Source organism: Parasteatoda tepidariorum, chromosome 7, assembly GCF_982258835.1.
Source record: "Parasteatoda tepidariorum strain Cologne lab strain chromosome 7, Ptep-v5.0, whole genome shotgun sequence".
Lineage (NCBI taxonomy): Eukaryota > Metazoa > Arthropoda > Arachnida > Araneae > Theridiidae > Parasteatoda > Parasteatoda tepidariorum.
The window spans coordinates 34,370,703-34,388,588 of NC_141761.1; the positions used below are offsets into that span (position 1 = coordinate 34,370,703).

At 29.4% G+C, this 17,886-nt stretch overlaps 1 protein-coding gene across 2 annotated transcripts in view; it reads right to left on the reverse strand.

The window, feature by feature from the left end:
- LOC107441938 (DNA-directed RNA polymerase I subunit RPA2) overlaps nt 1–17,886 on the reverse strand; it is a 79,620-nt gene that overhangs the window by 22,540 nt on the left and 39,194 nt on the right. Inside the window, exons 12-17 of one of the 2 annotated variants that reach the window (XM_043048094.3) lie at nt 17,015–17,132; nt 14,609–14,690; nt 14,294–14,527; nt 9,409–9,482; nt 5,324–5,521; nt 5,084–5,239 (exon numbers count right to left, since the gene is read on the reverse strand). In XM_043048094.3, the coding sequence (XP_042904028.2) occupies nt 5,084–5,239; nt 5,324–5,521; nt 9,409–9,482; nt 14,294–14,527; nt 14,609–14,690; nt 17,015–17,132 (862 nt within the window). The remainder of the gene's footprint in view (nt 1–5,083; nt 5,240–5,323; nt 5,522–9,408; nt 9,483–14,293; nt 14,528–14,608; nt 14,691–17,014; nt 17,133–17,886) is intronic. The other variant, XM_043048096.3, reaches the window with a different exon arrangement.

Consider the following 17,886-nt stretch of genomic DNA (forward strand, 5'->3'; position numbering starts at 1 on the left):
ATTTTAGAGAGCTTTTAACCATCATCCATGCATTTGTAAAAAGAGGACAAAATATTTTCTGCTGTTCCCATGACCCATAAATTGGAAGGTAAGATACTTAGTGCAAACTTTATTATCAATTCCTTACCATAATGTTCATCTACTTAGATTGTAGAGACTGATTTAATGTCTCATCAAAGAGTACAGTGTAGCAATCAACATTCTTCAGCTCATTTATAAGAATACCTTTGAAGTATAGTGCCAATCCAAAAGAGCCCAAATAGGCTCACTTTGTGGCACTACAAGAAAATTGTCTCGCTATACAGCTATCAGCAAACATTTTGGAGAACAATTTACTAATCCCTTCACAGGAGTTATATGAATAATTACTAGTGATGCACTTCAAACTCCAGAGAATTTCAGCATCAAGCACATTCCTTTTGACCAGATAAGAAGACAATGTTACCTCGGCCACTAAAGTTTCTGTTTCACTTGGGACACGATGTTGAAGGAGTATTTACACCAGATGAATTAGATGTTTATGTCTTTGGAAAAAGAGAACTCAGGGCATAAGACTGCTTTTTTGTTTTACCTTTCTTTCATGTGTGATTTCAGAGCAGATTCTTCCATTTTTGCGATATCGATCTCCTTCATGCATAATCGGCACTTGGCTCTGAACTTCTTTTCGGGCATCGATAAAATCCATTCTTTATAAGCTGGATTACCCAATCATTGGGGATTAAAATAGCACTTCCCAGGCATAACTAGTCTAAACTACATAACACAAATACGAAGCCGTGCCTTTGCGCATACGCTTTACAATAAAGTTTTGAAATGAAGCAATAAAGTTTTGAAATGACGCAAACATAAGGACAAGTGTGGATGGTAAAACGGCAAATTTATTGAAAACTACAAGGTACATATTGTTACGAAATTCGAGAGTATTCCAGTTTTGATAAGAAAAAAGATCTAAGCATATGCGACAAAAGATGAAGTGGAGTCTCGCCCCGGACGCATTGATTGTCTGCTGTGCTCCGCGCACTTGGCAGACACCAAGACACTAGGCCCGGTTAGAAACGGTGGCATTAAAAACCACGTGAGAGAGCTCGGGAACAAAACAGAAAGAACGAGAAAGATCCGCGGATGTTTTATAAAAAGGGCCGTCGGCAGTATTCGACAAATTCAAGGACCTATCAAGTTTTTCAAGGACCTAAGATGTTTTTCAAGCACTTTCAAGGACCTAAATTTAGCAAAAAAAAATTCAAGGACTTTCAAGGACTCTCAAGGACCGTGGGAACCCTGAATATGCATACATTATTTTTATTAATATTATCCTGTTGTAATATTATCTAATTTGTAAATATTATTTTTCCCGTTTTTTCCAAATATATATATACATATTCCGGTGAAACACCGAAATCTGGAGAATGTCGACATTCACCGGTGAATGTCAACATTCACGTAGTCGCTTGGTGTATATCCGAAATATTTGCTAAATACCCTTATTTCTGACTCTCACCGGTGAATGTCAACAATCACATAGTCGCTTTGGTGAATGTCCGAAATATTTGTTATATCCAATTTTATATTAATTTATTCGTTAATATTATTATATTTATTTGATATATTTATATTTATTCTATATTTTAATACTTACTGACGATAGATTAGAAGAAACATCAGTGTTTGGAGTATCGGGCAAATATATACCGGGCAGTGACACTTGACCTTAAAAAAACATCAGTGTAGGGTATACCGGGCAGTGGCACTTAAATTTAAAAAAACATCAATCTAGGGTATACTGGGCAGTGGCACTTAACCTTAAAAAAACATCAGTGTAGGGTTAAAATATCGAATGAATGTAATTATATCCATGAATAAATTCATATTGAATCGAATGTAATAAATATTTCGGACATTCACCAAAGCATATCTGTGATTGCCGACATACACCGGTGAGGGTCCGAATGTACAAGAATGTAATGAAATATTCAATCTTTCACCGACGTATTTGGTGTTTGTCGACATTCACCGGTGAAAGTCAACAACTACTGATTTCGGTCTTTTGCCGTGACACACATATATATTCTTGCTTATTATAAAATGTGTTGCCAAATACTTCCTATAGTTATTGTATTTATTGTTATTTTTGTTCATAGTTCAAAAAACGTAGCTTCAATACAAGGGGAAAGCCACAATAAACAATTATTTTCCAAATTGAAAAATTTTTTAAGACTTCCAATTTCTTTCTTTTTTTTTTTTTTTAAATTTTGATGGCTTTATTTAACATGGAAAAATCTTAAAATTTCATTGAAAAATGGTTCGTAGCAAATAAGAGATATAATAGTTATGGTGTTTTGTTCATAACACCCTAATTTTGTTCATAACTCAGACCAGAAGTGGACGCAGACTAGTGGCTGTAACATACGTCACAGCTACAAAAAAATGATTCATTACTTATCCACTTAAAATATTTATTACAATTTTCGATAATTCACTTAGATGTAATTCATACTAAAAGTAATAAACTGTCATTAACAAAAAAACAGTTAAGTACTCCGCCAATAGCTAGGTAATTGTTGAAAAAAGGGGTCAGGAGACCAAAGAGTTCTAGACAAACGTGATTGTGACAATGTAATCTACAGTGTACACTGACTCCTTGTACAGACGTACTGATATTTATTGAGCTGAATGATGGGTAGGTTTCAATCCTACGAGGAACAAAACTTGCTCTCACACAATGACAACTCAGTGATATTGTGGCTCATATTACCATCAAGGTTCAAAAATTAAAATTTTTTCACTTAATTTATGGTTTGATTATGTGAAAATAATTTACATATTTTTTCTTTCTTTTCTAAATAATACAGATAAAAATAATTTATGTACAGTAGGGAACCGATTATCCGGAGCGATCGGGACCATTGCTATTCCGGATAACTGATTTTTCCGGTTTTCTGAATCGCTAAAAAAGCCGTTTTTTTAATTGTTAAACCCAACTAAAAAAAATACATTTTTTTGGAAATAAGCTTAAAAAGAAGAAAAAACAATAAAGTAATACACTAATGATTATTTTCAAAATGATGGTAAGGTAAACATCTTTCAAAAAAGAAAGAAAAATCCCAAAAATCTTACGAGGAAATTTTTTTTTTTTTTTAAATGGCGGGAAAATTTATCGAATTTTGTTCCAGTTTTTTGGTTTTCCGGATAACGGGTTCTGTACTGTATTTACAAAAATATTGTTTGCTTATACCAATTTAATTTAGACCATTACAGAGTGAAAAAATTTTAACTCATTCGATTAATAACAGCAATGACAACAGATATAGGAGAAAGATGCATAATGCACAACAAATTTTTTTTTAAAAAATTAACATCCTGAATCACTTTTGATCTAATGGTACTCTTATTTACTAAGAGTCAATCTTAATGACTCTAGGGGCTAACTTTAAATATGTTTACTAATTAGAAGAGACGATATTTAAAGTTATAAAAGCAGACACAAAAAGACAGATCTGCAAAATTTAGTAGGCAAATATTAGGTTGAGAAAGCAGTCAAAGTTTGGACCCCTTACTAATGCTAATTTCACTTTTTACACACTTCTCTATAACTGGAAAACTTTTTTAGCAAACCAAAAATTAATCTATGTAAAAAATAAGTATTTAAAATTTTTTTAATTTATTTTATGACAATTACAAAAATTGTGAATTATAATGTACATTAATTTTTATACCATTTTAAAAATGCAATTTTAAATGATGGAATTCAAAAGTTGAATGAAACCTGTTTGAAACTTTCTGAGTTTTTTAAATTTAAAAAAAAATTGTATATTTAAATTTTGATTACTAGAGAACCATATGACCAGTTTTGTTCAAAATTTGTACTTCATGTGAAATTACACTCTTTAAAATTATTTTTTATACCTTACATATCAAAATTTTTGAAAGGTGCAAACTGTACCTAGGACTTATTTTAACTATCTATTTTCTCTATGGAGAGAATAAAAATTTAACTCAGAAACTTTGTGGCAAATACATTAAACATTTGTCAATCAGTATATTTTTTGTGACCTAAGTCCATCAAGCATTTAAAAAAAAAAAAAAAAAAAGAAACTTTCTAAAGTAAGAAAAATTGTTTCAAGTTACAACATAGAATTTGTTGAATTTTAGAATTTGGATAACATTTAGTTTAAGTTTTTCTCCATAATATCTGCTAATTGATTGAATTAGGAATTTCATGCAACTAAAACTTCGTTTTTAAGTACCCACAGAAGCTAAATTAAATCTGGTTGATTATTATTAATATGAAATATTTTATTGGAACATTTGTATGCACATAGCTTTATTGTTTCATTCATATACAATAAAATGTATAGCGTTATTAAGAATATCAAAATTTTAACATGCTTTGACTGATTATGTCCATAGGAAAATATACACTGGTGTACAAAATTTAAGCATCATTTAGTACCAGGGTTGTGCTAATTAGCATATACCCTAGACTTGTTCAAGGAGTAACAAGCATATATTTCTTTACTTTTGTTCTAACAAAAATGATTTTTTTTCTTAAAAATTTAGTATTTTAATTGATAAAGAATGATATTTTAGTACCAATCTATCATATTTCTCTTTTTAAATATAGCTTTAATTTTTAACTAAAACTGATTAAAAAAAATTTATTCAGATACTGGATAAGCAAAAAAAAAAAAAAAAAAAAAAAAAAAAAAAAAAAAAAAAACTCTGGCACATGGCTGGAAAACCTGCACAGCAGATACTACTTATTGTTACATACATCATCTACATATACTTAACGCAGAAATTCGTCACTAAAGAGCACAATATGTTTACACAGGTCCAAGGTCAATCTCCATGTTTACAATCTCCCATGTCATTAAATCACATTAATTACTTAAACACAGTAATTTATGTGCTTTTTTATTTTGGTCACATTTTATTGTTATTTGAATAATTTGTAATATCAGAGTACTTCAAAATATTTTTTTATTTTTTTATAGAAAATAGTGAAGTTTAAACCTATATTTATGCTTACTATGCAGCAATGTTTAAATTCATTATACCAAAGTTCTTTCCTAAATATGCTTACACAAAAGAGTTGCTCAAATATTCCTAACCGAACCTTCCTTCTTTTATGCAAAACTTCTCTGGATAAACGACAAGGGTTTGAAAAAATGTAAATTCCAGGATATACTATTTGTGGTTCAGTTTTTTCAACTAAAATTATTTCAGTAGAAGATGGTATCTAAAAATAAAAAGTAAGTTATATACAAATGACAAGAATATTTGTTTGATAGGTTAATAATTAACTTATTTCAAATTTACTTACAAAATTTTCCAATCGCAAATATTTCAACTGTGCAAGGAAATGGTCGATTTTTCTATGCCTGATCCAACCAAAAATTTTCCCATCTATGTAAATGAAACATTTAGGTATATTGGTTAAGGTCAGGGGATCATCTAAAAAAATGGCACCAAATTTAAAAATCACTTTTGACTCAATTCTTGGAGTTTTTAAGTCTAGGATCTGGAATAAAAATAAATTTGATAAATAAATAGAGTAGCAAGTTTATTTGCAAGAAGAGTTGGATACTTGAAAGTTTTAATCTTGTTGAGATTTTCAGGGTATGTTTTTCATGTACAATGTGCAAAATTCTCATAACAATAATTATTCTCATTTTTTATATACTCATAATAATTGTTTTAATCTCTTTAATTTCTATATATTCTATTTTTTTGAATAAAATATATTTTATTCAAAAAATTATTAGAAGTACAGGCAAAGAGACATTTAGCTCAACAGAATACTCGCTATAACTTGATTGAAAATCAATGTTGTCTATTTTGATGGATAATCGGACTGGCCTTTAACAAAATTATGATTCTTCTAAACAACAATATTTATAACTAGGAGGCTTCGCCCCCTGCTCGCTGGTGCTCGCCAACCCCCGGAACTGCTTTCGCAGTTCATTACGGATTGCTTCGCAATCCGATGCTCGCTTTACTCGCTCATTGGATACGTTCTTAACGTCTAGCTTTTGTATACTTTTTTGAACACTGAAGTTCCGAAAACTTTTCACTGTAGAAAATTCTAAACCTGTACATTTCAATATTAATTTGAAATTGCAAACAGTTCACATATTTTTCTTAATCACACTATCAGACGTGCCAACCTAGCAAAATTAACATTCAGGAGTTTCCCTAACAAGAATTCAGGAGATTTCAGGAGGGGTAAAAAAAGGTGCATGGTATGCAACATTTGGCACTTCTAAGGAATTTTAAGTAAAAAATTTATTAAATATAAGAATGCAAGAAATTTTACACACTAATAGAGCAATAATTGTTTAAAAATATTAAATGGAAATAAAATAATTGAACACAGATTTAGCAACACAAAACTATATTAGGTAGATACTCTTTAAATAAATACCATTTCCTTAATAAAACATTATTCAAAAACCCTTGACACTGTAATAAAAATGCACAAAAACTTTTAAAAAATAAACAAATTGAATAACTATTTTATTTTAAAAAACCAATTCAATACTAATGTATAAAAATACTAATGTCTGTACAATAAAGAACCAATTATCCGGGATGCTCGGGACCATCGCTACCCCGGATGTCTTAATTTCCCGGTTTCCTGGATCGACAAAAAAGTGTCGTTAATCGATGTTTTATCAAACCCAAATTACAAGGAAAAAATTTAAACACATTTTAAAGTAAGAGAAAAAAGAAAAGCACTCCTAAATCTAAAAAGGAAAAAAATTTTAGAAAAATAAAATTTAAAAGAATAAAAAAATTTGCAAGTTTAGACAAGAAAAACAAGTTTAAAAAATAATTACGATTCCTAAATCAACTAATAAACAAAACCAATGATTAAATAACGCAATATATTTCATGGGGGGGCGAAAATAAAAGGAAAACCTATTAATCTAAATAAAAACAACACTTGAAAATTATCGAACCGAAACGATAGTTAAAAAACGGCACTAGCATAAATATTAAAACCTAGAACAAGGCAAGATCAACGGACTTAAAAAAAAAAAAACTAATGAAAAAATTTGGTAATACAAATAATTTTATTGAGTGCAAAATTTATCATGAAAAAAAAAAAAAAAAAAACGTAGTGGAATCAGAAAAACGAAACTGCAATCTGCTTCATAAAATAATTGTATGCTTAAATTAATAAACAATTCTCCTTTTTTTTTTAAATAAAAACGCGATTTTTAATTAAAGCAGGTGTGATTCCACATCAAGAAAAACTTGCGAATGATACCGCACTTCCAAGGAATCAGAATTTATTCAAAAGAAAAACATTTTATTTTTATTAATCGATGTCAAATAGATAAATATATTTTTCTCTTTCATCTTCTGTTCACTGATATGCATGTGCAATGCATTTTCCCCACCCCCTCGTAAATCAAACAGCAAACGAAATCATCATGCCACTCCTTTGAGTTTAATGACCTAAAAGAGAATAAAGATCTAAAATCTTCAAGGTCGCGGAAGAAATGACGTTTCTCTGGGTAAACGGGGAAAAAAATTCTTCCCTTCCTCACATTTTCCTCTACTCAACTTCAAGGATTAGTCCAGTTTCCGCTTTTTTTTTCATATCGTTTTAGTTCAAAATGGCGGGAGAACCGAGCAAATTTTTTTTCCGGATTATCTGGATACCAGATAAATGGTTCTCTACTGTATGCATGAAAAAAAGAGTTGCAGACTTAGCTCTCCGTAATTAAATTTTGCTAAAGTCATTGTTACATGATTTGTTGAAATTGATCCATACTTCCGTTTCGACTTAAGACATCCTTGAATTTTTTTTTTTTTAAAATATACGAAGACTAAGCGAATAATTGATATCACGTTGCTAGTTTACGAGCTTGTTGCCAACCGTGGAAAAATACCCATTAAAAACTATAAAAACAGCAAGATACAATATCAATTCCAATCCAACTATCGAGAGTACGAGTTTCCCCACTCCTGAACGGACGACACTCGATAACGACATGTGACGTCATTGCATTCAACTCCACACGAAAGAAGAGGAAGATTTCACCCGCCCCCAGTGTAAGGGGGCGGGTGAAATAGGAGTGTTAAGAGGTAGCGTTGAAGAGGGGGGAAAATAAAGCATGTTCAGCTACGCTTCAGGCAGATGGTAGTTTGATAAGAGGGGATGGAATTCAAGCTGAAAGAAAAACTTACTTTCGCACTCGCGGAAAAATTAGGTAATTTTGAATTTGGCCGTCGATCGCAGTAAAATTCGGGAGTTTTTCAAATCAATTCCGGAGGGCGGGAGAATAACTCAAAATTCGGGAGACTCCCGCAAAATGCGGGAGAGTTGGCACGTCTGCACTATTCTAAATTTCAGTTGTTGAGAAAAGTAACTGTAGTAAGTTTTGTTTTAAAGTCTTTCCCACAAAAGGGCTAAAGCCATGTGTTGTAAAACAATATGAAATAGTAGTCTGCCACTGAACGCCGGATGTAAAGATAATATAACAAAATGTGGAATAGTAAAGCGCTCACTTCAAAATAAAATAGCAATAGCATAACACTTCTCATTTCTGCCAATGAAAAGGAACTATTTCAGTACTCATAACCAACCAACCGTTTTTTTCTCGGTGACAATCGGAGATAGATAGACATATGATGCTCACTACGTGCTCTAGCGTGCCGAAGCCTATCAATTAAAACGTATTAGCGTTTTATATAACATGGATTATCCATATGATGCTCACTACGTGCTCTTGCGCGCCGAATCCAATCAATTAAAAATGAAAACTGTTGCCAGCGCGAGAAAAGAAATATCATAGGTTTTATTGATACATACGTACGTATTAGCGTTTTATATAATATAGATAGAAAAAATGCAATTAGCAATTTATTTATAAAAATAAAGAACATGTTTGTTAATTAACTGCAAACTAATGAGTGTATAATGTAACTGTAAAAAATAAATGTAATATGTTTTGTATAATGAAGTTACTGTTAACCCCATCATGTTATCAGCTCTGTGACTTTGTTTTTGATTTGCATGACTTCTAATTGCTTTTAACATATAAATCAAAAGTCTTTGAGATTTTTTGATATGTCATGATTAATTCTTTAAAACTAAATATGTTTTCAAGAGAATTTATGACACAGTGCCCATTCTTTATTTATATGACTTATCGACCTTTAATTTTTAAGACTTAGCAGTAATTTTTATAGAAATTTAGTGGTTTTTTAAAATTTTAATGGCAGATTACCAAAACAAAATTAAACAAGAAAAAAAAGAAGAGAAAATGCGAAAAGTTAAAGGAAATAAATGTACAGGATGGCTTTTAAATAAAAACTAAGGAAAATGTTTAAAACAAACATAAGATGAATAAAATATAAACATAAAATGAAAACGCAATGAAGAAAAAAAATTACCTGGCATGCTGATGATAAATAATTGTGTAATCCACTATTTTCTCCCTCAGGTGTTTGGACTGGACATAGAAAACCTTTAATAAGAAAAATAAACAATCAATTTGAAAAAGTTTGGGATGCATATTTTAATAATTTAGGTTATAAGTTAAAAATATGAATATTACATAGTTAAATCACAGTTACTGTACTTATGCAATGAAAAAAAAAAGTAACATTATGAAGAAAAATATTTTACAACAAGGAGAGACATATAGAAAAATAATTATTCATAGAGAAAAAAATTGAATACAGTGATAAAAAGTTCTAAAATCATAGCATTCAGAATTAAAAATCTCAATTGCTTAACAATTAAATTGATGAATTTCTTGATTTGAGATCTAACACGATGACGCATCGCCAACGATGAAATTAACAAGGGAAATAAAATGTTCTTTTGCTATTAGGGAAAAAATTTGGTAATGTTTAGTTGGTCTCCATCATCAACAAAAATTAAAAATTTTTAGGTTTAATTTCAGAGGGTGGAAAATAAAGCCTGAAATTGAGAATCTTTTGCAAAATGTTACAGAGTTGCACATGAGAGTGTAAGAATCCTTCCACACAGAATCCAGTTCAGTATACACACATGCAGACACAGAAGTATTTCATTAAACTTGTCAAATGACTGCCGCATTCATACGCCCAAATAGATAGTGGTTGAATGAACAGTGAAAATGTGAATTGAACAATGAGAAAACCACATTTTTTGCATAATTTGTGGCAGAAATCAACACGGCGAAGACAAATATCGAATTTTGAAAAAGGGAAAATTAAGCATTTTTTAAAAACACCTTCAAAGGCTTTTAAAAAACAAAAATCGAAAATAAGTACCTTTAAACATATTTTAAGAACTCTACCTACCGTGGGTGCACTTGGAAAACAATTATGTAGACTATTTTCTGTGCAGTAAATAAGTAACAATATTGTTATTTAATGGAGTTTAAGGTTCAAATTCAATATTTTTAAATATTATTGTTTTTAAATCTTTTAATATCAAAAACTAAAAGATAAACATGCCAGAAAATATAGCATTTGAATTTATTTGAATTTCTATTGGAATAATAAAATTAAATTACTACACATGACCTTAATTTTAATTCATGGAATTAAAATAAAATTTATTTAAAACATTATTTTAATATCTTAAGAAGTACATGATAGTAAATTTCATGAAGTGAGTAATTTTTAAAGATCATTGATACAAAAAAAAAAGAAAAAAAAAAAGAAAAAAAAAAAAAAAAGAGGAAAATGATAAAAGAGAAGAAAATCACAGATCTGAGTTAAATAATATCTTTGATAAACAGCAAAAAGTCCTATGCCGAGAATTGTTGGGACCTATTGAAGTCTGAAAAACAGATTTTTTCAGTTAATATGTTAATAAACAATAATAAATTTTTTTCCATATACAGTGGAAAGTCGCGTATCCGGAATCGGCGGGACTTTCCGAAGTCCGGATAATCGATTTTTCCGTATAACAGACCCCCAAGGTAAACAGAGATTAAAATGATCTGAATCTAAGAAGCAAAAATTAAATAACATTATTTTTCGGGCAATAATGTTTTAGTATTCGAATGATATCTAACCAATCAAAAACAAAATATTAAAAAAAAAAATAATTATTGCTATTATAAAAATAAATATAGGAAACTAAAAAAAATTACAGTTATGAAAATATTAATTGCTCTCTCCGCCATTTTGAACTAGAACGTTTCAAGCAAGAAGGGGAAATTCCCGTCATTCATTCATTAAGGTGGGTAGGTGAAGAAGCAAAATTCATTTCCTTCTTACTTGTCATTTAAGTTGAAGGGGGGGGAAGTGACAAGTTCTTATTTTCTTTCCTGTCATTGGCTATCAATCAAGCATAAAGGCGTGGCATGCTGATTGGGTTCTCTTTATTTTTTCTTGTGTGACTAAAGGGGATTCCCCCTTCACTTTAACGTTTGCTGTGTTTACCCTATTTCACAGTACTTCTTTCCCTAACACTTTATCAAAAAGGTTCCAGGAAATGCCTCTTTTACTAGCCAGCTGCACAGGAAAGAAGGGGGGAGGGGACTCAATTATGCTCTTTTGAAAACAAATCTCCCCCCCTTTCCTGCATTCCAGAGGAGGAGCGTTACTAACGGTACGGTCTTGGTAGATCTTCTGTTCTCTTTTCTGTTGATTTATGGGTTTAATGCATAGATCACTAGAAGCTAAGAAAGGAAAAAACCTGTCAAAATACTTTTTTTTAATTTTATTTTTTTTAAGAGAGTGGGGAAGATGAAGAAATGTTTGTTTATTTTGATTGTTAAAAAGTGTCCGGGAAATTGACCCTTCCGGAAATTGACCCTTCCGGAAAAGGGACGTCCGGATATGGGACGTTACACTGTAATACCATTTTGTTATTAATTTAATAAGGGAATGCTTGGTGTAATAAAATATTCCAGTTACATAGTTAAATTTTTTAAAACATGAAAAAGTAAGAAGGCAAAAAGCTAAACTTTATCCAGCAAAAAAAGAAAGAAAAAACTTTTTTTTTCTTTCCTTTTTTATGTGAGTGAATTATTAGCAGCAGCACAGATGATCAGATAAAATTAAGTTTAAAGAACAAGCTTTGAATCATAAAAGTAAATGAATCCTATTGACTTATGAAATATAAAAAATTATTAAACAAAGAATAGAACAAAGCCTGTCTTCTGATATTTCTTCCAAAACCACTAGATATTTTTCCAAAAAAATGAAGAGCTTAGTAGCTGGAGGCACTAAGTCACACTACTTAAGTTAATTAGGAGACATCCGCTTTAGAAAATACAACATTGGCTGGAAGCTGCTCGACACATTATCCTATAACAAATTTGATTCAACAAATAATAAAAATAACTTTTTTGATATACAGTTAATTAATGACATGGTTTTAAACTGACTGTGTTTAATTGTTTAGGAATGTCACTTGATGCCTTCTTCCATTTAACTTCGGAATTGTCAAATTATTTTGTTAAAGTTACAAACACATTAAATTTACAACTTGCTATTTTTAAAAGGAATAGCATTTGTTTTCCTGGGTGAATGTTCGTCAGCTTTTCTATTCATGATATGATTTTCTTTTGATTGGAAAATTGCACCTATTATAGCAACATTCAAGTATTTTTGATGCATTGTTAACGCTTTGGGGAATTAAAACGATTGAGGAATTAAAAAAAATTATTTGGTTTAAATTAAAGGATAGATAGTTTTAATCATAAGATGGAAGATTTTGAAGAAAAAAAAGTTATTTTAAAATCAGTTATTCTAGGCAAAAGTAAGCGGATAGAATATGCACTGTAATTTATGACATTTCTGTAAGTCTCGGCATAAGTATTCCTTCAGGAAATGGGAAAATAATATAAAAATTTCCATGAATACATTTATTTTATAACTGGTGTTGAACATGTGACTTATTTTTTTAGAGAGTTTGCAACTAACAATGTTGAACTCAACCACATTGCAATTTCAAACTCAACCTAGAAGACAAGGGAACTCATCAAGAATATGGAGAAACTAGCTTTTGTAGAGGATTATTTGATGGAACTAACCAGAAATTGCGTTACATGGAAAAGGAAAATCATGAGAATATCCCGTGAATTCTAATCCATTATCTCTCCATCACTGAGGATATTTTATGACAGCACTATGGACACTACAAGCAGAAAATGTATCACCAAGTCATAGCCACAATTTAAACCAGGGTTAAATCATTGGGAGGGGAATGCTCTATATCCTGAGTGTCTCATCAAGATGTTTAAGTTTTTCTTAAGTAAAGTTTTCTCATTCAGTAAAGCAAGGATATCCTAAAATAGCCCATTGTGGATCAGTAAGCAACTGAGGTTAAGGCTTCACAATTCTGTGATAAATGGTATGATACTGGCAAAATGGTCAGCACAGTGTACCAGTCTTTCTTACTTCACAGACAAGCTGGTACTCATGAACATAAAGCTGGATAGAGTTTAAGCTACCATCGGGCATAAAATCCTAATCCTTCACGATGTTAGAATTCTGCTTTAAACATTGTGATATTGCTGTGATTGGTTTAAATATATCCATCGCTTGTGCTCAGAATTTTCATTATACAAACTAGATGGGTGCACCAGATTATTTTTAATGTAACTGAAGATAGTTTACTTTTAACAAGATGTCAGTACTATTCAAATATATGTATTTTGTATTTTATGCTCTTCGTGAATGCAAGTGGTTTGTGTTCCATGATAAAATATTTTTTATATTGTGTACATTATAGAGTCAGATTTATATGGACATATAAAGTTTTAAAATTCAAGTTAAAAAAATTTCCAAAAATCAAAAATGAATACACACAATGTACATACACCTTTTTTAAATAATTTTTTGAATAAAAAAATAGGCTCTTTGATGACAGTTTTTTTGAAAATAGTAAGATCATTAAGGGATAAATAAGAAAGAGTCATTGTAAAATTCTTTTCAAATAAAGAATTTTTCATGCAAGTTGATGGAATATATACTGTATCTCTTAACTTATAACATCAGCGCACTACTTTCAGGAAATGTGAAAAGAAACCATAGATTTCTTTCAAACTATACTATACCATAGATTTCTCTGTCTTGAATAATGATTCCAAAAAATCAACTATTTGGCATATGACTCATATTAAGAATTTCTGAAGTTATGAAATATTTCAGGTATAAATGGGTTGACAGCATAGGTACTTTAAGCAAATCTTATCATATTTCTTTAAGCAATGTGGAAATAAAATAGAATTTTTTTTAACCCTATTTATCTTCCTCAAAATAATTTAAACATAAAATTATAAATACATTAGATATCATTTACTGAACTCTGATAAATAAAGAAACTTACCCCAAGACTCTGGATAGTATTTTCGCATATTTTTACCATAAAAATTGAGAGAGAACTTATTTACAGAAGTAAATTGGGCTGCAGTAGCAAACACATTATTTCTTTTGAGCACTACTGTGAAACCAGAGTTGGAACTGAGTCCATTATTTCTCCCAGGGAAGTTTCCAGTAGATAAAACATTCTTTATTCTCGGTGTTAGAGATAAAGCACTATTTGTACATTTGCGAGCATAACCTGTCATAATACAAACATTAGAAAAATAATGAAATTCACGATAAGATCATGTGTGTAATAAAAAAAAAAAGACTTGTATACCTAGTAAATTATAATCTTTTTTCATTTTAATAGATCTAGTTAAGCTATTTTCAACCGACTTCAAGTAAAATTCAGCTCCATCCTAAAATGCCAAGAAATAAGGAATTGTTATGAGAACATTCAGTAAAGGATTTTTCTAACAAAAAACTGCCTTAAAAAATAAAACTAGAAATTAAGCACATAGTGTTTAATCATGACTATTCATAAAAAAAAAAAAAAAAAAAAAAAAAAGAAAGAAAAGAAGAATCCAGAATGAGCATTCTATTATGATAAAAATGTTGATGAAACGTAAATAGCCTCAAAGTTTATGCAAAAAATCTAACTATAAATAACTGTTAAGTAATTTATGCTATTAAAGTGTTTTCTGTAAACGTTTTTAAAAGGGCAGCCCAACCCACTTGTCCTTTGATCCCTATAAATGCGTCTTCCTAGCCTTTTTCGTAAAAATAAGCCGCCATCCCTTAAAAACCTTGCCTTTTTATTTTTTCAGGAAAAGGTCATTTTTTTAAACCACCTCTTTTAATGAAAAGTTTACGTCTGATTTATTTAGCTATTGATTATTATTTAAAATTAATTTTCTAATTTCATTCCTTCATTTTAGTAAGATTTTTCGTATGTTGTCTAGTTATATATTTAAAATTTGAATGATGTTCTGCCACCGAGATATCAGTTCTTTTATTTGGGGGGGAGGGTATATTTACGATATTAAATTTACCATTATTTTTTTTTTAAATAATGTTTATTTTCTCACAATTTTCTGTTTAAAATATAAAAAAAGCAGTCAACTTGTTTATCAAATTATTTTTTTAGAAGAAAATATAAATACAGAGTTTGTCTTTTAGTCTTGTCTAGAATTATTTTTCAAAAGCTTTAAGTCTTTCAGCTATTTTGATAATGAGTGAGTATTACATTGGGAAATATACACACAAAATAGTTTAAGAGAGTAATTTAAAAATTGAGAATCAAATTCAGTTAATACAAAATATTCATTTTGATAAATTTTAATGGAGGTAAATAAGTGCTCTTTCAAAACTTCAAGTGCATTTTTTTGTGAGGAAGCACTCTGCCCTCTTTCCTAAGGAAAACTCTGCTATCAATAAATAAATGTTAGCTAAGCATTTTCAAAGAACAAAAAAATACGTTTAAAAAACATTAATTTTCTACAAAATTAAACACATAAAATACTGAAATTGCAATGAAAGTAGTGCAATGAGCACTGTTTTTAATTTATAATTATTGAAAATTTTAATTGTTTCCAGAAATTTATTTGGCAATAAAAATAGAATACACGAACTTATAGTAATAACAAGATTACTTGATTTAAATCAGGGGTTTCCAACTTACATGAGGCCGGGGACCGCCATTAAAAACACCAGTCAAATGAAGGGCCGCAACTTTATCAAAATTTTATATAGGACTCTTTTATGTTTGAAGGAACATTAAATATTACTGTCAGATTTCTATCAAAGTTTTTTTTTAATATTAAAAAGCGAAATAACAAGCATTACAAATAATGCTTGTTACGGATCATTTTGAATCTTCTCTTAATCAGAAACTTAGTGACAAGATTTGTCTTTCTTTTAAACTTAATTCTGTGATAAATTAAATTTTTTTCGATTTAATAGGAATTATAGCTACAAAAAAAAAAAAAAAAAAATTCGAGCATCTAAAATAATTTTTTTTTTCATTTCCGCTCATGCAATATTCAATTCAAGGAATTAAAAAAAAAAAACACACGATATTTATTCCCTCTTTTATGCGTTTTAAAATTTACAAATATAAATAATTTCATCCTAAATGAGTGGTTTCAAAAGGCTAAATGGGAGAATTTCTTCCAAAAAATTTTTGATACGCACATGCTAAATTATATTCACAAAATACAAAAAAAAAACGAAATGAAAAAGAGCACAATTATTTTTGTATTTGAATAAATATTTTCTTGAGGAGACAAAGATAATAATTGCAACAGATAGCTCATTCATAAATTGAAAGAAAAAAAAAAACGGCTCATTCATAAATTGAAAGAAAAAAAAACTATCTGTAAAATATAAGGATTTCAAAAAAGGAAATCAAAAGTTTTTAATTTCTCTACAGTCAAAGAAAAACTTAGAAAAAAAAAAAAAAAAAAAACAAAAAAAAAAACAGGAAATTTCAATTACATAGTTAATATTTTTTTGTACAATTAAGTAATGCTTTTACTATTATAATTAACAATGCTTCTGTTTTGAGTTTAGTTTTGAGGGACATAAAACCACTTATGCATCCCAACAATTAAAATATGAAGTTTTTTATAATAATAATAAAATAAAAAAATGTTTCTTACTTAGGTACCATTGCACAAAACACAATCACAACTAGTATCCAAGTATCGGTTTAATGCTAAGTTTATAAATTATTAATACAAACCTTAATACTCATTAAGTATATCTGACCACCAGTTAAAACCTCTTGAAAAACTGGATTATCCAAGTCTTCCGGTTTGAATTCATTTGAAACTAACGAAAACAGTTTACAAATTGAATAACTGCAAATAAAGTTCAATATTCAGAAATAATTATTGAAAAACTGGTCATTGTCTTGACAGTTTTTTTTATTTTACAGTCAAGTGTGAATGTCTGAAATTGTCCCCTCTTAATCAGCATGAATTGTAAGGTATACAATTTTTACATCATTTTGAAATGTAATTTTACATGGCAAAACACACAATTTGTGCAAAATTGGTCAAACAGTTCCTGAGAAATTGATTCTGAAAAAAAAAATCGCCTTTAGTCGTATATTCAATTTCTACGAAACTATTAGACTGATTTTGCTTACATTTCGTATTTTGCAATGTCAAATTATGTTCTTTAGCATTATGTAAATAATTATATACTTTACAATCCCTATTTTTTTAAGACAAGTATTAAATAAAATAACAAAAAATATATATTTACTAAAAGTTACTTTTTGCATGGAATTATCTTAATAACAAAATGGATAAACAAATTTTTATTATTGTTTGGAAATATTTTTAATTCACTTAAAAAGTTCGTCTGGTGGCAGAATTTTTCCAAGCTTTCTGCGACAAAGTTTACTATTACTAATATCTTTCTGCAAGATACTTTTATTAATAACAAATACACGTTACTAAATTAAAAAAAACAAAAATTTTGTGTTTAGGAATATATATATATATAACAAATATATAATATTCATTTTTATTCTCATATTATGAGCAATACTCTCATCTCTACTAGTAAGGGGAAAAATAAGCTAATTATTTTCTTCTCGCATTTTGT